This window comes from Hylobates moloch, unplaced genomic scaffold (assembly GCF_009828535.3).
Source record: "Hylobates moloch isolate HMO894 unplaced genomic scaffold, HMol_V3 SCAFFOLD_7, whole genome shotgun sequence".
Lineage (NCBI taxonomy): Eukaryota > Metazoa > Chordata > Mammalia > Primates > Hylobatidae > Hylobates > Hylobates moloch.
This window is the reverse complement of record NW_026652282.1, coordinates 133,471,849-133,496,159: the sequence shown is the minus strand read 5'-3', so window position 1 is coordinate 133,496,159 and position 24,311 is coordinate 133,471,849. Positions and strand designations below refer to the sequence as shown.

Here is a 24,311-nt window from a genome sequence, read left to right as displayed (position 1 = left end):
TCCAGGAGCTTAAGTGAAATGGGCCACGTTTCTTTTTGTGTGGAAACCCAGAGTTACAAGGTCATTGGCATTTCCACACAGCATTTTTATTGCTTTTGAAGGTTTCCCTAGAGCAGACATCATCATTCTATTGCACAGATGTGTCATTTTGGCATTATAGAAAGTTGCAGTTAAAAATGCTTTCTCCGAAATAAAAAGACAAATGAAATACCCAGCATATACAGTTGCAGGCAAAGGAGGGCAGGCTTTAGAGGGATGGGGTCCATTGCTTTTGCTGTGCATCATCCTTGATTAGCAGTTACATTTTGGTAGTACTTCTGACCCCCAATTTCTAGAAATCCTCTTGAAATCCAGATCAGTGGGGCCCCATCTAGCAGGAAAATCGAATCTCAACCCTTCAGGAGCCTGAGCAAGAAGACTGAACCCTACTGGCTTAATTAGGATAGCTGCAGAGAGCTGGAAGCTGACACAAAACTAGTTGGAGCAGCCCTGTTTGTTTGTCTTAAAGCAAGGCGGGTGGAGTCCCAAACGCTGGAGAGGGGCATACAGTGGGTTCCCCCATTCTACAAGCTTAGTAAACCCAGGAGACAGGCACCCACTGTGGAGAACTGCACGCTTGGTCGAAGGCTTCTTGTAATTTCTTAAGGGTTTCATCAACACCATTATTGACCAGTGAGAGGTCAAAGTAGTGAGCATACTGGCTGCGGATGGCCTCAGAGTCCTTCTGCAGCTGCTGCAGGGCTTCTGTCTGCAAAGAAGAAAGCCACAGATGAAGCAAGCTGCACCGCCCCCAGCCCAGAGAGGCCAGTGACAGATTTTAAACAGCAATTGTTAGCGTTGCTCAGCTGTGCATCATACTTGACGAGTCAAACTCAGAAGACATTGTGAAAGAATGTTAATGTAGGGCATGAAGAGGCAATCTCCAAAGACCATGGCAATTCTCAGAGGATCTCAAGCTAACCCTGACTAATCGAGTCCTCTGGAGGACCAATAGCTACGCATGGACTTCACCAGCATCTCCCACTTAATGCCCTTTGAACATGGAAGAGCCATTTCAACAACCACCAGAGCTGCAATCCTAAAACAAAGATAAAGGTGATTTTGTCGTTTTGTTTTGTTTTGAGACAGAGTCTTGCTCTGTGGCCCAGGCTGGAGTGCAGTGGCACAGTCTCGCTCACTGCAACCTCCGCCTCCTGGGTTCAAGCAATTCTCGTGTCTCAGTCTCCCGAGTAGCTGGGATTACAGGCATGTGCCACCACATCTGGCTAATTTTTGTATTTTTAGTAGAGACAGGGTTTTGCCATGTTGGCCAGGCTGGTCTTGAACTTTAGACCTCAGGTGATCCGCCCGCCTCGGCCTCTCAAAGTGCTGGGATTACAGGTGTGAGCCACTGCACCCAGTCAGATAAAGGTGATTTCTAATCCCAGATCACACCTGTAATCCCAGCACTTTGGAAGGCCAAGGCAGGATGATTGCTTCAGCACAGGAGTTCAAGACTAGCCTGGCAACACAGTGAGACCCCATTTCTACAAAAAACAAAATTTAAAAATGTGTGTGTATATATACCTCAGGACTCTGTCTTTGACCTAAAACGAAGCAGCCATGAAAGACAAATCATGTAACGACATAAAAGCAAAAATGTCTGCATAGCAAAAAGACATGCCAAATTGGAAAAAAAAAATTGCAGCTGATATTACAAAGGGCTAATGACCCTAATATAGACCTCCTATAAATCAAAGGTCAATAACTCAGCAGAAAAATGAGCTAAGGACATGACCAGATAATTCTCAGAAAAGGCAATACAGATTGCTCTTCATATGAAAAAGTACCTGATCATCTCTTTTAGTAAAAAAAAAAAAAAACTTGAGATACTATTTTTCCCTCCAGTAGACTGGCAAAAAAAGAAAACTTTGACAACATGCTACAGGCAAAGAGAAACAAGCACTCTCACAGGTGGTTGGAGGGACTATAAATCCTAAAGGAGCGCAATTTGGCAGTCCCTGTCCAAATTCTAAGTGTGTGTGCTCTTGGACCCAGTGATCCTACTTGGAGTTTTTCCTACAGATATATTTGCACACATGCTATATGCACAGGGCTATTGATTGCAGTATTCTTTATAATCATTGTCGGAAAGCAACCCAAATGGTCATCAACAGGTGAATGGTTACGTAATTACACATGCATGCAGGAGAAGACCATGCAGCTATAGAGAAAAAGAGTTTCTCACACCCTGATAGGGAAAGGTGTCCATTGTTCAATGAGAAAGCACAGTGCATGGGCAGGGCTGGGCAGAGGAGCAGGGTAGGCTTTTTGATAATATTCCTGGCCTCTCTGTCTTTCCCCACAGCCATACTGCACCCCAGGGCGGGTTCAGTGCCGCCTCTATCCATCACAGCTTCCCCTGCCAGAGCCTGCATCCCACCGGTATCAGGATCTGCTCAACTGTCCATCTCTGCCCCTGGAACTGTGTGCCTCCCGGACAATGGCTGGGTCTGGTTTGTTTTGTCCTTGTTAACCTAGCATGGGCACTGGCCTAGCCAGTGGTTTAAGAGCGCGAATGAATGTGCATGCCCTTTGGCTTCTTGGCCCTGGAGGAAGAAGCCCAGCTGGAGCTGTGACCTCCAGCCAGCACTCTGGCCAATGACCCGGACTGAGGTCCTAGTCTGGGCAGGCCTGGAGAAAGTGAACTCCTACCCATCCCGCACAACCTCTCCTCACCTGAGTGCCCTGATCAGTAGGTGCAATGAACACAATGAAAGGCGAAAGTTCTGCTGTCCGAACAATTTTCAGGGTCTAGAAAAAAAAAAGAAGGGGAGGAAGGAAGAAAAGGAAAGTGAAAAAAAAAAAAAAAACAAACTACATAGCTGTCATAACGGATTCCTTCTAATAAGCAGCTTTGAGCTTTACCCCAATACTACTTTCCATCGTTCCCAGGACTACTGTTCTTGTTCCAGGCTGACCCCATTAAAGGTGCTGAAGCAATCCTGAGCCCCCAGAAGATTCCCAAGGAGCACTGGCTTTTTCAGCACTCTCCTCGCCATCCCTCGTGTGGCTGAGCCCATCTGTCCCTGCCCTTCCATGCCTACCCACCTGGGGCTCAATGTCAAGGATGGCAATCTTGTCTTGCTTATGAATCTGGTGCACTGTTTCAAATTTGGTGCCAAACATGTTGCCTTGGTAGCTGCCAAACTCCAAGAACTCATTGGCAGAGATGTTCCTCGTCATCTCCTCCGTTGAGATAAAGTGGTACTCCTTCCCATCTTCCTCACTCTTCCTTGGCGGCCGCGTTGTGTCTGTGTACAAGAACCCAAATCCCTGACAAACTCCAGGTCCTCACCCTTTCACGAGGGCTTGGACCATGGTGTCTGTATTGAAACCCTAGCTGCCTTTGGTGCATTGACTTTAATACAGGGGTTCCTCCCATGGGCTCCTGAAGAGCTGATGCTAGAAAGTGATGCACACCAGGAAATCCCTCCATCTGCCCAGGATACATTTAATTTTTAAGAGGCAAAGCCTAACATAGAAAATTCCTATTATCATTTTCCCTAAAAGAGGTTACATCTCTCAAACTACCAAATCTAGTAATATTGAAACTTAGAAATGAAGATAGCGGAAAATATTTTAAAAACCGATCTACAGACTATGGTCAGGATTTCTTGGAAATATATTTAAGGTTTCCTTTTCATGACTTGGAAAGAAGAGTACTTTGGTTTAGTTTCAGCTCATGTTGTTAAAAGTTGGACTATTTTCTATTACTCATATAAATTGTCTAATCAGTAAAATATGCTCCAGATATTGTAGCTTGAAACACAATTCTCCCAACCTCCCCTCTTTCCATCTTCCATTGACTGTCTCCTTTGCCTTCCGGATCACACTTGTCTCTCAACTGGCCCCTTCCCCTCAGTCTACAACCACGTGTGATTCTCTTGAAGGAGGAGCCTGTACTGGTTATTTCTGCTTCCCCACTCACTCCTGGGGCCATCTGCTTTCTGCTCCTAATGCGACACTGGAATAACTCTACGTCCCTCCAGCAAGGAGACAACTCTCAATGATCCGTGTGTAAAAAAGCAAAATGAAGAAAGAATAAAAAAATACTAATATGAGGTTTAGAATCTGGTTTTCTATTTTGCTTAGCAGTACAGTAATTCCTCACTTAATATTATTATCAGTAGGTTCTTAGAAAATGTGACTTTAAGTGAAATCACATGCAGCTGGTCCTTGACTAACATGGTTTAGTTCAACTTCATTTCATTGTATTGTTGATGAGTAAAAAAACTGGTTCTTGTTATATGTCATTTCACGTAAAGTCACAGTCTTCGAAGAGCCTATTGACAACTATACCATGCAGCATCATTTCTGGGAATGGAAGAGTTATCAAATTCTCCACCTGATCACTGGTGCTACTCTTCTCCATATCTAGGACTGCTGTTGAGATAGTTTGGGCCTTTCCTAGGCACTGCTTTGATTTAGAAGACATTCCATGAAAATGAGAGGCAGCCTGAACATCAAGAGTGGGATAGCTAAGGAAATCCACCAAGTACATCCACTCGGTGGACTATAAAACCGTTCTCAAAGAGAATTAGGCAAATTGCAGAGGAACATGAGAAAATGTTTAAAAAGTAAAATGACAAAGTTATACGTATAAACTTTAATACTTAGTAATTTTTAAGGCAGTATAAAAATGTTTACTATAGCTTCTGTTATGTAGACAAACAGCACGAATAACAATAAGAAAACAGTTATTCTGTTAGGTGGAGGAATTGTGGGCACAAATTTTTATCTTTCCATATTTTGTTTAGTTTTAATAATCATTTAAAATAAAATAATTTAAAAAATAAAATAACACTATGGTATTTCAGATAGAGAGTGGTGCTGTGATAAAATGTGCTACTGAAGCCCCGTCCTTCAGCCTGTCACCTCCCCTCCAAGGTGCCTAAGAGCTACTTACATGGGACAGGGTACACAAACTTCTCCGGATTCTGGCTGAGCAGGGCATTCTTAATGTGGCTGCGACCCACCCCACTGGCTCCTGTGTAGAGAGAGAAGAACATCTTTTGGAAAGGGGGGAGAGGAGTGAGGATAAAACTGCCAACAGGTGAACATGAGTTGGGGTTGCATCTGGGCTGGTGTCAGGGCCTTTAAGCTGTCAGAAGATTTGGGGCCACCAAGGAGCTTCAGGTCCTTTTTTTCCATTTCGGGGAGAAGGCTCTTTCTGAGGACTAAGGGTTGGGACTCAGAATGTAACTGTCACTTCTGCAGAGGAGCCAGCTAACATATGAGGTTTTCTGTTTATTTTCTAAAATTTCTTCAAAATTAATGGAACTGAATTTAAGCCAGTGTTTTTACTAGAAATTTTACCACAACCTTAATGTAGATCCTCTAACCAACTAAAGTTTCAACTCTAAAGACAGGAAGGTGAGCAGCCCACCAGAGGCAAAGCCTACATACCTGGGTTTGAACAAGGACTTATTCTGTTTCAGGTCAGAGTCACTGCTTGGGGGCAGGGAGCTTTACAAAGCGTGTCACTGCCAGCAGACAGCACGAAACTGAACCGAAAATAATTCGCTGTTAAATAGTAGAGAAACTTGTGAGGTTTAGTTTCACTTGTGAGGTGGACCCAGATGGGCTGCACGTGAGGATTCAGAAATTCCTTACACCTGCTCTATATGGAGAACCCAAGAGACCTCACTTCTTTTCTTCCTCACTGCCTTTTTTGGGGGTGGGCGCGTGATGCAGGCAGGAAAATAAAGACAGAAATGTGCAAATGGGGCAATGAGAAGATACCGATCAGCACCAGGGTCTTCCTCTTGAACGCAGGGAGCCGAACGACCTCCTCGTAGGAAACAACATCCAACTGATCAAAAACTAGAGACAAAGAAAACCAAGCAGTGTTCATTTCCAGAGCTGAAGTGGGAAACAGCCTCGCGACATCTGAACAAGCAGGGAGGAAGTGACTAGAGATGAGACCAGGGAGGTTGGTGTGGAGGAAGGACTTTGGACTGTATTTTTAGTGTGGGGAGGGAATTTTGAGCAAGGGAGTTTATCTAACTTTTGGACCCTCTCTTCCTCCTTGCTCTATCTCTCTGAGCCAACTTTTCTTGTCTCCTGCCCTCATCTCTTCTCCATAGTTTCAGTATCAGATGTTCCCTTGGCACTTAGAGCTGAAGAATGCCAATGCTATCTCTGTTCTGCCCGAATGTCCCTTATCTTAGAAGATGTCCCTTTTCTGCCGGTTACAGAGACTGGGAAACACATGAATGCTGCCAGGAGCCTGGGGCAAGAAGGCTCAGAAAGCTTACTCGAGCTGTGCTTGGCCAGATATTTGTCTTTGTACTTCTTCTTCTTCCCAAAGGGGCTGCAGCTCGGGGCTTCGCTAGGAGCTGACTGAGCCATACTTGCCACTCGCCTGGTAGGAAAAGACAATCAAGGGGTCAGCTTTCCTCCCCCTCCCCTCATACCCCCCGCCCCACCCCAGCCACTCATTCTCTAATGGCACCCCCTTCACTTTCTGACTGTCCATTACAGTGGGAGATAATGTGCGCGAAGCACCCCATACACTGTTTGGTGCATCTTGCACTGTGCCCTGCCCTCAGCCAGGGACCTGGTTCCTTGAGTCTGTGTCATCTAGTACCTGTCAGCACATTCTGGACACAACCCACAAACAACTCTCTTTCTTTGCTCTAGACCATAAAGGTCTCAAACCTTTATGACCCTACCTCACTCTGAGAAATACACGGTGCATTGCAAGCCATTATTGCACATACATCTATAAACAAAACACATACACACACCCCACATATATATCTAAAACAACTGCTTCACAAAACAATAACTTGTATTACTACATGTAACATATTCTAATATTTCTATTCAGTGTCAACCCCACAACGGCTGTAATCTTTACACTGGGGTAATTTTGCACAGGTAGAGGGAGGCTCAGTGTTGGATGTCTTCTCAGTTGGAACTGTTTTGTGAATTGTTCTGCCATTCCTACGATGTAACCAGGACTAAGTGAGCAATCTGACTCCGGGACAGGAATTATTTCTTCTATGTACCAGGAATGTGCCTAAAGGACACGTACTTAAATGCGACTGTTTTCTGCAGGACTCCAAGGAAATCCCAGAAACAGCATGGCTGGTAGAAGCGCACTAGCTTGGGAAACAGGAGACCAGGGAGGGGTCAGTCCCAGCACTGTCATGTGCTTGGTAACTATGGGGAAAACGTTTAAGGAAGCAACAGGCCCACATAGGAATGAAGAGCTATTTGGGCTCCTTGCCTGTAGTTGCCTCTCAGTCCAGCTTATCAACGCATGGTTAACCCTCCCCCACCCATTATGCCAGGAAATCTAGGAGGTCTCCTTGGTTGAGAAACAGAAACTACAAACAAAATGACAGATTTTCTGAAGCTAAGTTATTTGTGGCAGGCACATGGCCCTTCCACCTGCACAAAAACGGCTCACCATTCCTGCAGCTCAGGAGAAGGGATCAATCCTGCTGACTCCTTGGAGGAGCCTTCCACCCGTCCCTGCCACCAATTGCTGTCATCCTTGTTGATAATCTGGATAATGTCCCCAGTAGCAAACTTCAGTCCTGCCTCCTTGCAAGGGATCAGATTGTCCTTTTTGGGATCATAGTCAAACTGTGCTCTCATGAACATCTAAAAAGAAGGCAAAAGGAACTGCAGGTGGCAGCTTCAAAAGAAACACCAGCATCAGAGCATGTCCTGCTGTAAACAAATGGGGTCAGGATGGAATGAACAACAGGGAGGTAAGAATGGTGGGGGAGCACCCAAGAAAGAGAACTCGAAACACTGAAATGATTGTGTTTGCGGAGGGGTCAGAACGAATCCCTTTAACAAGAAGGCATGAGAAGCCGGGCGCAGTGGCTGACGCCTGTAATCCCAGCACTTTGGGAGGCCGAGGCGGGTGGAACACATGAGGCTAGGAGTTGGAGACCATCCTGGCTAACATGGTGAAACCCCGTCTCTACTAAAAATACAAAAATTAGCCAGGCGTGGTGGCGTGCACCTGTAGTCCTGGCTACTTGGGAGGCTGAGGCGGGAGAATCGCTTGAATCCGGGAGGTGGAGATTGCAGTGAGCCGAGATTGTGCCGCTACACTCCAGCCTGGGTGACAGAGTGAGACTTTGTCTCAAAAAAAAAAATATAAAAAGAAGGCATGGGATGTCTTTCGACGTCAACATGTCTGCAGTTACCGCCGGATCTGGGTCGTCTGTCTCAGTACAGGGCAGCTACTCTTTGAGATGTATGTTTCCTTGAACAACTGTTTTCACAATTGAAAATATGGACACTCATATATCTATCAAAGAACTTGAATTTATTATTGAAAATTCTCCTCTCCTGCTCCCAAACACACACACACACACACACACACACACACACACACACACACACACACACCCCTACCTCGTTACTTCTTCCACATTGACTTGCCATGGCCCTGTCCAATCTATTCCTCTGCTGGTTGATGAGCTATGTGTGAAGTGGGAACCATTTCTCTTATATCACCTCCACGTTCCAGCACAGTACTTTGTACATGGTAGACCCTCAATAAATTGTGAATAAGTGCTCAACAGATTCTATCTATCTTTTCTTTCTTTCTTTACTTTGCCACTATCAATCACGGGGCTTTATTATTGCTATTTTAAAAATTATTTGCCAATTTGCTTGGTGAAAACTGGTGTCTCATGCATATTTTAATTTGCATTTCTTTGATGACAGGTAAGATAAAATACTTTTTCATATGTTCAATGCTCATTTGTAGTTTTCCTCCTGTGAATGACCTCTTCATTCCCTTTACCCATTTTCCTCTTGGAGTTGTATTGATTCCCTACCATCTGTAGAAAAAAATTACCCTCTCCCTTCCTACCTGACCACTAGCAGCAAAGGCTCATTCATTCTCTACTACTGTCGTCACTATGTTCTCCGTTGAGGAAAGGGGACCCTGAGCCAAGCAGCCACACACTTGTGAGATACTTAGAACTAAAGTTAGGGGGGAGGGACAGCATTAGGAGATATACCTAATGCTAAATGATGAGTTAATGGGTGCAGCAAACCAACATGGCACATGGATACATATGTAACAAACCTGCACATTGTGCACATGTACCCTAAAACCTAAAGTATAATAAAAAAAAAAAAGAAAAAACAAAAAACAAAAAAACTTAAAGTTAGACTCACATCCCTTATAATCAAATTTCAAAGAATACAAGACAACATGGCCCGACTCCTGCCATCATGACAACAGAGAAAATGGTGCCACCCACCTGTAGTGCAGGAAGACGGCTTTGCTGGTTGGGAATTACTTTTAATGAGATCATTCCTTTGGTTTCTTTCTATTAAAAAAATGGACAGAAAATTGTACAGAAAACTAAGTCCCAGGTTTTTTCCCCAACAACCATCTTTACATTTTGAGACTTTGTAGGACAATTCCTCCTTTAATACAAAAGTGTCATGTGCCCCAGAAATCAGCATAACAATATGAAGACATGCAAAGAGTAACAAAGAAAAGCTAACTAAAGACTTTTCCAAGCTGGGCACGGTGGCTCACGCCTGTTGTAATCCCAGCTCTTTGGGAGGCTGAGGTGGGCACATCGTCTGAGGTCAGGAGTTCAAGACTAGCCTGGCCAACATGGTGAAACTCTGTCTCTACTAAAAATACAAAAATTAGCCAGGCATGATGACGGGTACCGGTAATCCCAGCTACTTGGGAGGTTGAGGCAGGAGAATCGCTTGAACCCAGGAGACGGAGGTTGCAGTGAGCCGAGATCACACCATTGTACTCCAGCCTGGGTGACAGAGTGAAACTCCATCTGTGAAACTCCATCAAAAAAAAAAAAAAAGACTTTTCCTTCCCACTCTTTACCCCAAAAAGTCCTGAAGAAGTTCCTAAAAATGAACTATGGCGTATATATATCCACGCTTTTCCCCATACCAATAAAAGCATTACAAATATTTACATACATTATACATATATGTATTGTTTGTTTTTAACAAAAATGGGATTCTACTATATACGTTATAACTTGCTTTACTTCGTTTGGCATTACTTCATGGAACACCAGATTGATGCTCTGGGTTATTTGCCCTGTTTTAGAATTTTACTAAATAAAGGCAGAAAATTATCATTTCTTACACAGAATAAAGACTAGCAGTGAAAAGAGCCCCCTCAAGAAGGTACAAATACTTTGACAGAAAGATGAGGTCACTGATACCAATGTGGATCAACACTTATGGAGACAACGGAAGGTCTTCATCTAGCATAGAAAATACCCACCATCGCCTTCTGCAGCTGATCCACTGAATGATTTGTCACATTTGTGCCATTGATTTCTAGGATCTCATCCCCCACGTGAAGGGAGCCTGCCATGAAATGAAAAATCAATCCACAAAAGAACAAAAGTTCAAACAGGAGCTGTCAATGTAACTCAAGATACCATAGAAGAGAAACCAGGATTTACAGCATGTTATGACACAGATTGTGTCAAATACTCAGGATTGAAAACATTTGACTTGACAGTTTAAGATGGTCTCATCCTCCTTGGCCTCAGTAGTCCAACAGCACAATAAAACACCTTGTCCTCAAATTCCTGGAACTAGAGTGGCTACTGACTCCAGACCATGACACAGATGTATATACTAAAAAGAATAACAAAGCAAGGCAAAGAACTCAGTACTCCTCTCTCACCAGCAAGCTCCATGTTTCTTTGTTGTTTAGCTCAAACCCCAAAATGCTACCAAATGGTACTGCTGTCCTTTCCAAGTCTAATGCAACGGGTGGCATGTGGCAATTGCTCAAATATTAACTTACTAGAAAAATATTGGTATAAATAGGTGTGAAAGGAGGCTCAGATAGGGAGATGGTGGCACTGGGCAATTCACATAGAGATCTTATCATGTAGTGATTCTACAGAGCCAGTTATTAAGCCACAAAAGGTCTCTTGGAACACTCACAAAAATGCTACCAGTTTAGAGGATTATAAGCTTCATGCCCCACACCACGGAATAGGGAGTAAATTATTAATCCCTGAATCAAACCCCACCCAGAGCTCCCACAGAGTACCTTGTCTGTGGATCATGCCACCATGAAGAATTCTGGCCACCGTACAGGACTGTTTTTCATTCAGCTTCAGAGTAATTCCCTGAAATAAAGGCAACGGCACGATAAGCTTTATTTTAAGCTCTTTCTGAGGTTATTTTAGAAAGAACTTATGGCAATTTCTCAGGAAAATATTTTCCATTTATACCCAAGATAGTCGTCAACCAGAACAGGCATGAAGCCTGCTTTGAGGAGGAATCTGAGATAAGAATGAAAAGACAATTTTGGGGTTGGCCAGTTCCCTAACTCCATGAGCAGCCTCTTGCGTTGACACTTCTGGCCCAGTGACTCATGGGGCAGAGAGTAACTGGTGGGTGACAATATGACGAGGGATTACCATGGGCTCTTCTGTGACCTTCTCAAACTGTATGAGTCGCACTTTCCGCACCTCCTGTCCCTTGACCTGGGCAGGGCTACCTGGGGCAGGAGACCCGTTGGTGCACATGTCCTCGGTGACAGTATTCAATGGATGTGATACAGCCTGTCAAGTCAAAACAACAAAGCCACAGTCAGTCCACAATCCGCAATTCTCACATTCAAGAGGCTCTGAAAACTTATTTCATAAGTTTGGCCTCATTCTCATTTGAATTGACATGAAGCTGTTTGTAAGCTTTATTTCTCCAACTTAATAGACATGTTAGCCAAGTATGGTGGTGTGCACCTGTAGTCCCAGCTACAGTCCCAGGGCAACAGAGCGAGACCCTGTCTCTAAAAATAAATAAAATAGACATGTCTATCTAGGTTGCTGCAGAAATATTAATGTGCCTTGATTTACATGGTGCTCCCCTGGACCCTGCTTGGCGTATTACATAATATATAACAAAATTAGATTCTGAATCCTGCGGCACCTCAGGCTCCAAGGGTTTCTGGCATGTTCCCTTCTCCTCTGTATTTCCTTGAACAACCTGATGCTCTCGGTCACACAGCGATAAAGGTAATTAAGGTTAGCATCAGTTTCTCATGAATCACCCCTTAGGCTACAAAGAACTTCTGCCTGTAGAATTAGGCACTTAGGTCTGGGCCCCGAACCACGGTGATGACAATAATACATTGCCACCGTGACTCCTTCCCCTAATCTCAAAGACAGCAAAGCTAAGTGAGTTACTCTATCAGGCAGCAAGACCTCTTTATTATAAATCTAAAGTAATTTAAGGCACTGTGGTAAGAAGAAAGACAAAAGACCAATGTAACGGAACAGAGAGTGCAAAAACAGAGCCACACATTTATAGTCAGGTGACACTGCAGTGCAGTGGGGAAAAATGGTCTGCACAATAAATGTCATAAAAGGTCCCAAGTATAAAATGAAAACTAAAAAGACAAACACTTTAAAAGTAAGAAGTCTATTCATCAAAAAACTCCACTGAGATAAGCAAAGATTTAGTAGACAAGACACAGGGAGCAATAATCATACAAGCAAACAATTGACTTCATCAAAGTCAAACATCTTACATAAGAAACTAGACAGGTATGACACACCTGAGAATAAAAATTTGCAATATTTACATCTGACAAAGGATTTGTATCCAGAACATACAAAGAACACTTACAATTTAATAACAGGATGAAAAGAACCATAAACAAATCCTGAACTCGAGCCAATGCTATGCATGCTGAAGCTTTCAGGGGTAAAGTGCTCTGACATCTGAAACTTATTTTGAAATACCAGGAAAAAAAAAGGTGGATAGATGGGCAGTTTTTGGATAGAAATGTGATAAAGCAAACATAGCGACATGTTAATTGTAGAATCTAGGAGGTGTGGCTATATGGGTGTTACTATAAAATTCTTTCATCTTTTAGGCGCCATTCCAAGAGCAGCCAGTACTCTTTAAAAAATATTATAAAATTTAATTTTTTTAACCATTTGAGAGTAATCTGAAGACTTCATTCTCCTTTACCCATAAATGTCTCCATATGTTAGGAACGAGCATTTTCAAAACTGAAAATTTAACATTGACACAATATTGTCATCTGCCAACCCTTTCAAGAATGTCCTTTATAGCTATATATTTCTTCCCCAGTCCAGAATCCAAACTAGGACTTTTTGGTCCCAGAATCCAATCTAAGACCAGAATCCAATCATGCATTTCACATTTCCTTACTCTTCCTTAATTTGGAAAATTTCCCCAGCCTTTCTTCTTCTTCTTTCATGACCTTGACATTCTTGAAGAGTACACACCTGTTATTTTGTAGATGTCTCTCAGTTTGGGTTTATCATCTGATGTTTTTTCAAGATTAGACTGGGATTTTGCATTTTTGGCAGGAATTCCAGGAAAGTAGTGGTGTGCCCTTTCCAGAACAACACTATTGTTAAAAGGCCAAACCTGAAAATACCCCAAAAGTCCATCAACAGTAGAACAGATAAACTGAGGCATATCCAGTGGATACCCCACATCAATGGGAATGAATGGCTACTGCTACACCACAACACGGTAGATCACCGGTGGATCAGTCCCACAGGTGATCACTCTCTTATCCTTAAAATGCTCCTTCTCAGTTTGCTTTGCTGATCTGTTAATGTTAAAGAAGCCCAGGGCCTGGGGTAAGAGCAATCACAATGGGGAAAAACTATGGAAACCTCTGAAAACGCTCCCTGCCCACCCCAGATAAAATATTAAATCAAAAATAATATAGCCACCTGGAGGAGGAGGAGGAGGAGGAGGAGGAGGAGGAGGAGGAGGAATAGGCCTGAAGTGGGCTTATGGAAGGGTCTACTGAAAATAGGGGATAGCTGCATTCCAGTCACACCCAGAGGTGACCCTCAAAGACAGTAGGGAGGGAAGATCTTCCCAATAGGCAGAACTGTGAGGAGTGTGCCATTCACTGTGTGGGGAAGGAGAAGGGTCCCTAGATGGGAATACATGTATTCCTGAGCAGTGTCCACTGGCCTGCCCAAGGCCTAGAAAAGGACTAGAAGATGAGAGACAGGGAAGTCTGGAGTAGAGGCTTACATCATTTCTAAGGGACTCTGATTTCTAAGTAGAAACTTTGATAAGATGGTGAGGTTTGGGCCAGGTGCAGTGGCTAACACCTGTAATCCCAGGACTTTGGGAGGCCAAGGTGGGGAGATCACTTAAGCCCAGGAGTTTGAGACCAGCCTGGGCAACATGGTGAAACTCCTGCCTCTATAAGAAATTTTAAAATCAGCCGAGTGTGGTGGTGCAAGCCTGTGGTCCCAGCTACTCAGGAGGCTGAGGCGGGAGGATTGCTTGAGCTCAGGAGTTGGAGGCAGCAGTGAGCCATGATCACACCAGTACACTCCAACCTGGGCAACAGAGGAAGACCCTGTCTCAGAAAAACAAACAAACAAACAAAAAACATGGTGAGGTTTGAAGCAGTGTTCGCTATCAGGTGACCTCAAATGAGGGAAGTACTGAGAAAGAGAAACTGCCTTGTCTAGCAACTAGAACTTCAAAAAACTCACATGACACCAAGTCATATGGCATTGCTGCTATAACAAAATTGTCTAAGATAGGCTTATATTTAAAAAATTGACTTGTGATACCCGGGATACACCATGTAGGTATGAAAAGGAGGTTCTGAGGGTAATCTTGAAGATTTATTGTGAAGCAAAAAATAATAATGATGTGATGAAGGGTATACTAGCTTCATCATAAACAGTGAAAGAATGATTATATTCATATTTGCTTAAAAATCCATAAACTGGCCAGGTGCAGTGGCTCACACCTGTAATCCCAGCACTTTGGGAGGCAGAGGTGGGAGGATCACTTGAGTCCAGGAGTTTGAGACAAGCCTAGGCAACATAGTAAAACCTCGTCTCTACAAAAAATAAAAAAATTAGCCGGGCATGGTGGCGTGCACCTGTAATCCTAGCTACTAGGGAAGCTGAGGTGGAAGGATTGCTTGAGCCTGGGAGGTCAAGGCTGCTGTGAGCTGTGATTATGCCACTGCGCTCTAGCCTGGGTGACAGATTGAGACCCTGTCTCAAAAAATAAAATAAATGAAAATACATAAACTATGTCTGGAAGGAGACATAAGAAACAGTGGTTGCTTCTAGGGAGAGGAACTGGGTGGCTACAAGATGGGGTGAGAAGGAAGTTGTTTTCACTGTGTATCAAGTTATACCTTTCAAATTATGTATTATGTGCTTGTGTTACTTTAATAAAAGAAATTCGTAAAAGAATTTTCCAAAGTGATTGGGACTCAGGTTCAAGTACTTGTGTGGATCTTGTCCTGCCTCAACCTTGACCCTGTTTAAGTGAGAGTAAACGGGAGGAGGGAAATAGAAACCCACAAAAAGTCATCAGGTCGAAAGATTTCTTTCTCTCTTTTTTTTTCTTTTCTTTCTTTCTTTTTTTTTTTGAGACAGAGTCTCCCTCTGTTGCCCAGGTTGGGGTGCAATGGCGTGATCTCGACTCACTGCAACCTCCGCCTCTCGGGTTCAAGCGATTCTCCTGCCTCAGCCTCCCGAGTAGCTGGGATTATAGGCACCCACCACCACGCCCAGCTAATTTTTGTATTTTTAGTAGAGACGGGGTTTCACCATGTTGGCCAGACTGGTCTCGAACTCCTGACCGCAAGTGATCCACCTGCCTCGGCCTCCCAAATCTGCTGGGATTACAGGCATGAGCCACCATGCCCGGCCAGGATTTCAATAGCTTTCTAGAAGACAGAAAGCAGATGGAGGAATGAGCAAGGAGAGTTGAGACAGCTAGAGCCTAGAATGTGCATACAGGAGGCACCAGCCAAGGGGATAACTGTGGCCTCTGCAGAAAACAACAGATTCAGGGCTCAGAGACCCCCAAAAGAAGTGAGGCTGTGGTTCTTGTGTCATTGGCCAGAACTGTGGAACATGGCCGTCCCAGCTAAAAAAGAGGCTGGGAAGATTAGTTTAGTTGAGCATCTTGCCATCCCAAACAAGATCAGGAATATGTAAGTGAGAAGTGGGATGTTGGATCCCAGTTATAGTAATATAAAAACCACTTATTAATTTTTACTTTTTAGAACTCACTGAGAAACAAATGATGAAACAGATAACAGACTGTAAATATCGGCACCATGACAATATTAAGGTACACATGTACATGATAGGAAGTTGGCAGGTAAAAAGGGGAGAAAAATCGAAAGGAAGAGGCCTGTAAGCTTGTTCTCTTACAAAGTGGGGAGTCAAGAAGTAGGATCTGCATTGGTTGGACAATAAATGAAGGAATGAATGCATTATTTAAAGTTCCAAGCCAGGTGTGGTGGCATGTGCCTGTAGTCCTAGCTACTCGAGAGGCTGAGGCAGGAGGATCATTTGAGCCCAGGAGGTCAAGGCTGCAGTGAGCTATGATAGCACCACTGTACTCTAGCCTGGGCAACAGAGCGAGACTCTATCTCTGAAAAAAGAAAAGAAAAAGCTCCAAAGCAGAAGTTGCAAACTGTTTTATTTCGACCACATGTCTCTGTTTTGTTTAGTAAAAATCAGGGGACTCCACCTTCTTTTTAAAGTATCAGAAGATCTGGCATCGCTCTTCAGGTGGCCCCAGCTCTCACATTCCCTACTGATGCCTCAGCCAGAAGCCAGTGTTGGCCACCAATCACCCTATACCTGGGGTGTTATTTTTCTTATACACAAGTGCTTTCACTCACTTGGTCCATGTAGTTTACACTAAAAGCACGTATAGGTGACTTGACCTTTTAAAAATCATATACATGATGGAAAGGTACAGACCCATGAAAAGCTAAAATAATTTTGAAAAACAGGACAGTAGGAAGACTCAGTCTGCACAGTTTCAAAACTTACTGTAGTATAGTCTCAGTAAAGACTACGTGGTATAGACATACAGATAAATGGAACAGGATAGGGAACCCAGAAACAGAGCCACAGAGATATGCCCAGTTGATTTTTAACAAAGATGCAAAAGCAACTCAATGGTGCTGCGGCAATTGGAAACTCATCGCCAAAAAGGGAAAAGCTGACCTGAACCTTCTAAAATGGATATGGACTTACATGTAAAGTGCAAAACTAGAAAATATTTTGAAAAAAATAGAAGAAACTTGTCAGGATCTAGAGCTAGGCAAAAAGTTCCTATATATGACACCAAAAGCGGGATCTACAAAAGGAAAAATTGGTAAATTGGACCTCATCAAAAAGAAAAACTCTTGTTCTGTGAAAGCCCACGCGAAGACTGTGAAAATACAAGCTACAGACTGGGAGAAACATTTACAAACCACATATCCAACAAAAGACTGGTATACAGAATATAAAAAGAGAGTGCTCAATACTCAACAGTAAAAACAAACTAATTAGAAAATGGGCAAAAAACATGAACAGATATTTCACCAAAGAGGATATATAAAGACGGCAAATGAGGATATAAAAAGATGTTCAACATCATTAGCCATCAGGGAGAAATGCAAATTAAAACAACAATGATATATCACTACACATCTATCAGAATAGCTGAAATAAAAAAATAATGACAATACTCGTAACTGGTGAAGCTGAGGGGAAATTGGGCATCTCATACATTGTTGGTGGAATGTAAGTGATATGGCTTCCTTAGAAAACAGTTGAACACTTTATTAAAAAACCAAACACACAACTACCATAAAACCCAGGGATGGCACTCCTGGATATTCACCTAGAGAAATAGAAATTTATGTTCACTCAAAAGCCTATACACGAATGCTCATAACAGCTTTATTTATAACAGCCAAAATCTATAAAGAACCAAAATACAGGTGAACAGTTAAACTGTGGTATATCCATACCATGGAACACTTCTCAGCAATTAAAACAAAAAACACTATTGATACTAAAACAACTTGGGATCCATCTCAAAGGCATTATCCTGACTGAAAGAAAGCGAATCTATCTCAAAACATCACATACTATATGATTCCACTTATATAACATTCCTAAAATGACAAAATCATAGAGACATTGAACAGAGTAGTGGCTGCAAGGGGTTGCGGGGATGGGGTAGGGAGGAAGACAAGTGTGACTATAAAGCGACAGCAGGAGGGAGGTCTTTGTGGGGATGGACCAGTTCTGCATCTTCATTGTGGTGGTGGCTAGAGGAATTTTATTTTATTTATTTTATTTTTTTGAGAGAGACTTTCACTCTTATTGCCCAGGCTGGAGTGCAATAGCACGATCTCGGCTCACCACAACCTCTGCCTCCTGGGTTCAAGCGATTCTCCTGCCTCAGCCTCCAGAGTTGCTGAGATTACAGGCGTGCACCACCACGCCCAGCTAATTTTGTATTTTTTGTAGAGATGGGGTTTCTCCGCGTTGGTCAGGCTGGTCTTGAACTGCCAACCTCAGGTGATCCGCCCGCCTCGGCCTCCCAAAGTGCTGGGATTACAGGCGTGAGCCACCATGCCTAGCTATGTCATATTCTTCTTACCCAGCTTTATTACAGTGATTGCTTTTTACATGTCAGCCTTTAAATTAAAGACTCAGCAAAGCTTACTAGAGGCAGAATCATTCCAGCTGGAAAAGTTCGAGAGTTGCCATCCCAAAGGTTGGTCTTTCAGATGTGCTTATCCATCAAGACGTTCCTCTTTGCGATGACTAAGAGTCACTATCACGCTTACCCAGAAGTTGCAAACGATGACTAAGAAAAACGGAAACTTCCGACGTGGTAACTAAAGTTTTCCAAAAGCAAAGCACAATTTTCTCCACCATGAACTTGTCCCTGAGCCACCCTGTCTTCATGAGACTCTCAGAAAGGGTGGGTCAGCTCTCTGTGACCTCATCTTACAGAACTCCTTCAACTAGTCCCCATGTCTCCTCATTACTGACATATCATAGGAGAAAAGATATGCAGACATATACTGTAAGTGACATGAGTAATGCTGAACAAATAATAAAGGTCAAAGGTACTAGATTCTATTTCTCAGAGTTCACTTCACAACCTCCACATCATCCTCTCAAAGCAGCCACCATCATCTCTAGTGGATACAGGAGGCCACAGAGCTATGGCACGCCTGCCCCTGACCAGTGACAAGGCAGGGCGGAAGTGGCTCTGTTAAGGATGACTGCTGGGATTCAGGAGGAGTCAGGGAATAAACACTCACCCAGGACTCCATGTCTGGCCTTTGTTCTGCAGCCTCTGGCCTTTAATCAGACAAAGTGCTGGAGTGGCAATGCCTGCCGCTCTGAAAGCCCCTTTGGAGGAAACATCTGCAGCAGGGTTCAAAGGGCAGAGGCAGTTGCTCAAAGGAAGTTGGAATTTAAAAAGAGATGAAAAACAAACTTGGCGGGGGACGGGCGGTGGCGGGGATGAATAGAGCAGGGGCAACTGAAGTTGGCTTTCTAATCCAAACAATTAGATTAAGTGACAGTGAACATAGGAAAGAACAAACATTTGCTCAGCCTACTGTTAGGCTCTTTGCCAACTGCTCCCACGTGGAGACTTAGAAAGCCAAGTCCAAGAAGGCGAGATGATGCCAGACAGCTGCCCAGCAAGCCCTGGCCCCAGGTGCCCACAAATTCCCTCTCTTTGCATGGGGAGTATCCTATTCCACTTCGGGAAAAAACAAGAGAAACTGAGAAAGCCAAGGGTATTCTGAAGTATTAGAAAGAGATTAGCACTGTTTAACCACAAATGACAGGAACTAGGGAGAGAGGATATTCTGGCAGGTACTGTCTTAAAATCATACATTAACCAGGTGCTTTGCTTCTCAGGTACTAAATCCATCTGGGAACACATACAGCAACCTAAAGGCCAAGTACACATGCAAAGGCTTTTGCTTCCACTGGGGTAAAAAAACAACAGGAAACTCAAGTAGCACCGTTCCACACAGCAGAAACACAGGGCTGCAGATACCTGGTGCCAAGTCCCCACACTGCCATTAAACCAGTGCCGGAGCTGTGTGCAAATAACAACACTCGTTAAATCAAATGCTCATCCCCATTCTGTGGTCAATATTTGAAGACATGAAATGGTTCAGAAACCTGTCTGAGCTTAAAGGGTGAGTAAGCCTCAGACTCCAGAAGTTGAACTATAAGCATGGACTTTGGAGTTTGTGCAGGTACAAGGAGAGAATGCAGGTGCTGTGTCCCTCACACAAAGGCTGCCTCTGCACTGTGCAGAATAGTCACAGATGATGACAGGTACTAAGGAGGAAAATAAAGCAGAAAGGCCTCCCAAGGAAGATAACTTTTGAGGGAAAACCTATTATGTGTTTTGTTCATGTATATTTCTTCATATGAAAGAGAAAAAGAAAAGCAAGACTCTACGTTACGAAAGTTCCTCTTCTCCTCCTCTGGCGTCACTTCCCCTACCCCAGCCAATTTTGGAAATATGGCTATTTATTCTTGCCTTTCTACACTCCACACCCAGAGTTCTTTTTTAGCAACACTGAAAGGTTAGAGGCAACTCACTGCTTAGGAGAAAAATCTCTGCATCAACTAATTTTGTCTCCCCTCCTGACACTGTCTCAGGACATTTTCGATTGTCACAACTTAGTGGCGAGGTATTACTTTTTACAACAGAATTATCAGACCCAAAATGTTAACAGTGCCCAGGTTGGCAAACTCCAATTTAAGGGAATTGATCTTAACTTGAAATATCTGTTCCTGGTATTCTATTATACTTCAGTGTCTTGTGTAGGGAGAACAAATGAGTTAGAAAAGAATAGAACGTTCATGATGAAACTCAAATCTACTTAGCCACAATAAAAGCAGATTCTTATCTGCAAGGTATCCTAAGCCCTTCTAGTTTTGAAAAAAACGTCATGAAAGGCCCGGGGCGCTGGCTCATACCTGTAATCCCAGCACTTTGTCACCTGAGTCGAGAGAGTGAGACCACCCAGCCAACATGGCAAATAACAAAATACAAAATAACCAGGTGTGTTGGCCTGTAAAAAGAACAGAAAAAAGTCATGAAGTTCCTGGAAGTGAAGGACAGGAAAGGCAGACTGGCTGAGACCACACTACATACTGGGGAGATTGGGCAGAGGACTAAATAATTTGAAAACTACACTTCACTTTCTAGTATCAGTTCTGTGAAAAGAAAAGCCTTGAACAGAAACATTTCCTTTGCAATGGAAACAGCAAGATCCAAGTCTGGAGCAAAAGCTCTTTCTCAGGTGAAATTACAACTAGTCAGAAGCAGAGTCAGTGATCATGCACACCATAGACTCGACCTCCTGCCATCGCAGAAGGTGCCGCACTCGGCATGCACCTTGGTGTCCGTGCACAGGCTGTTCCCTCTGCCCAGGTACCACTTGCCAGTTACAGCCTAGGTACTGCGAAATGCAACAGCCCACTGTACCGGGTGCCCCTCCTTGCTCCACAGAGCTCCACGCCTGCCTCTATCGCATCGCCATCGCACTACTGTATTTGTTTCTATGTCTGTGTCCTTCCTTATTTGCCTCTTCGTTCCAGCAGCAGACCCGGAGTAGGCAACAAACAACACTGCGTCACACTCGATGACCACCAGTGGGGAGTAATGCTGCATGTGATGGCCTAAGAACCAAGAAACAGGTTTTCTTGGTGGAAATTGGCCTGGAGCCTGACTTATCTGTTAGGTGATTTTTTTTTGATGTAGGATAGGCCCAAGAGAATTTTCAGGGATTCTCAACCAATTGCTTCAGGTCCTGGGTAAAGTGTTGCTTCAAATAGGCCCGAAGAGAAAAGCAGCATCAGGAATTGTACAACTACTTTTATGTGCATTAATGGGTACTACTGTGAAGAACAAGGCCAGAGAGAGCTAATAAAATTAGTTTCTCCATTAACCTGCCTAGACCACAATGAAAAGAAAAAAAAATTAGTTTATCCAAGGAAGGAGATATACTTAAATAGGGGAGATAGGCTACATTCAAACCTATTGCAAGATTATCTTTAGACAATATTTTTTCAGTATTAAATGTGGATTATAATTGGAAGTGAAACTTTATGTTTTGAATCGGCAGCCTTTTTCCGTAAAGTGACACTTTTAAATGAAACTTTCAGCAAAATAATTTTATAATTTCTATTGAAGCCAACAACTTCCTCACAGGTTTTCCTGCTTCAAATCTTGCCATTATAGGAAAACTTTCTGACTGCTACTACTGGGCAGGCAGCTCCTAGGGAGATACTGGGTCATTACTCTGGATGTCCCAGTGTGGCTCAAGGTCCTTGTCAAGCATTATCTCATGTAAATGTTGCCACAACCTTCCAAACTTGCCAGTTTCATAAAGGAGAGAAACCTAAGGCAGAGAGAGCTTCAGCAGCTTGCCCAAAGCCACGCAGCAAGTGAAAGGCAGAGCTTGGTGCTGCAGCAAAGACTGGTAAGAGCCCCAAAGGGAAGGTGAAGCTAAAGAAATAAGAATCTGCAGGTTTGTGGAGTCAAGCCACACTTTATCGTGTGAAGATTCTCCCTCAGATGCTCACTTTGGCACAGCTGGATACTATTTCATTCAGGGATTTAGTAAGTTTTCTTATTTGATCTTCTTCAAATCCTTTAATAAAAACCAAACAAATTAGCTAACTGGTAGACTATCTCCAATATTATAGTATAAACTCACAGCCCCACAAAATGTGCTGTTTACTCAGAGGGTGTGCCCACAACATAACACTGGTGGTGACAGGGCCTCTTTTCAAAAAGGCACAGTCTTTCAAGCATGCCCATAAGGGAACACATAGGTTTACATAAGAACCCCGACACAAAATACATCATACTGTAGGATTCTATTTATATAAAATTCCAGAAAAGGCAAATCTATAGTGATAGATCAGTGGTTGCCATGTTCCAGGTGGAGGAAGGTGACTGACTGCCAAGGGCCACAGGGGAACTTTCTGGAACCTTGAAAATGTTTATTCTTTGTCATGATTGTGGTTGTCGTTACATGACTATATACATTCGTCAAATGTCATCAAACTACACAATTAAATTTCTACAGCTCTACTGTTTGCCTTATGTTGCAGGGATCTTCAGTTTTTTCATCTGTGAAATCGGAGGGTTACTCTAAATCCCAAATGTCCACCTCTTCAGTCATTTGTTAATTTAGCAGATATTTCTGAGGACCCACTTATTGGGCACTTAAAGAAGTGAGTATGACACGGCCCTGCCCTAGAAGACCTTGCAGTCTAGGAAGGAGGTTCATGCTGTGACTTCTGAGCTTCTGCCTGGCTCTCTGGTTCTCTCTGGACATTTTCCCCTTGGGACCTGGCCAGCATGCTGTGAGGAAGACCAAGCCACAGGGAGAGGCTGCTGGTTGATCTTCTGGCTCATGGCTCCAAATGAGTGCCAGCATCAACCTGCCGATGAGTCAGTGAGCCGTGTCCCCACCCGACAGACCCTGAGTGACGACCACCTTGCTGGGCCCAACCAAAACGAACTATGAGAGACAAGAAAATGCTCAGTGCTGTAAACCAGCGAGTTTGGGAGAGATTTGCCAGTAACAGATAAGCACAGCCTACCCTTAGGGCATCTTTGAGGACAGAGGTTAATAGCTATTTACCAGCCATCCATCCCTGGAATCTGGATTCCTGGTTCCACCCGCAAATATACACTGGCCACCCTCTTTGCACCATAGCACAAGGGGACCTGCCTAAATGAAGAGGAACAGTGAGTGAGCTCTTTAGAACCAGAAGCTGGCTTTTACAATCATTTCTGCTGACCCAAACACAAGCACTTCAACAACAACCAGGCAGACCTACTCCTTGATGTGTTCCTTAAAGACTTTCTGTTACTCTGACTGATTTCCACGAGAAGTTTTCCTTGACCTTAATAAGCGCACTGTCCAGGCCGCTGCCTCTCCTGATTTCCAACTAGAAGGACTGCAGCGGGCAAGGATCCACTGCACCAGCAGCCCGGTACGAACCCGGCCGCGCGCTGGCCTTGTCCTCACCCCGCCGGCAATCGCGGCCTCCGACCTATGGCCAGGACCCGCAAGGACAGGCCCCCCGCGGACAGGGCCCGGGACAGGGAAAGTCCCGAGATGAATGGCCGAGCCCCGGCCCAGCACCCTTGGGACTCGCGGGGCCCGCTCACCTCTGGCCGACTACGCTTCTGCAGCAAGTGCTCCAGGTAGAGGTCGGAGAGCGCCGTGTGCATGCTGCCCCCGCTCTCGCTCTCGCTCGCCTTGAGCGTCATCTCGCAGAAGCTAGAACACTGGAACGCAAGACAGGGCAGCGCTGGGAATGAGAGGGCCCGGGGCCTGCGGGGCCGCAGAGACGGCGGGAGACGCGGTGCGGCTGGGCCAGTCACCGCCCCGCAGGCGGTGCGCCGGGAGGGCGCGGACGGAGCTCCGCCCACGG

At 44.1% G+C, this 24,311-nt stretch overlaps 1 protein-coding gene across 1 annotated transcript; it reads right to left on the bottom strand.

Annotated features, from left to right (window-relative positions):
- Positions 1–47: 47 nt before the first annotated feature.
- Positions 48–24,311, bottom strand: MPP1 (MAGUK p55 scaffold protein 1). The gene is made up of 12 exons (XM_032757843.2): positions 24,046–24,311; positions 11,454–11,597; positions 11,081–11,159; positions 10,295–10,380; positions 9,285–9,353; positions 7,460–7,656; positions 6,300–6,406; positions 5,785–5,865; positions 4,949–5,029; positions 3,091–3,293; positions 2,719–2,793; positions 48–748 (listed from the first exon to the last, which is right to left on the bottom strand). The coding sequence occupies exons 1-12, from the start codon at positions 24,145–24,147 to the stop codon at positions 572–574; spliced, it is 1,401 nt and encodes a 466-aa protein (XP_032613734.1). The 5' UTR covers positions 24,148–24,311; the 3' UTR covers positions 48–571.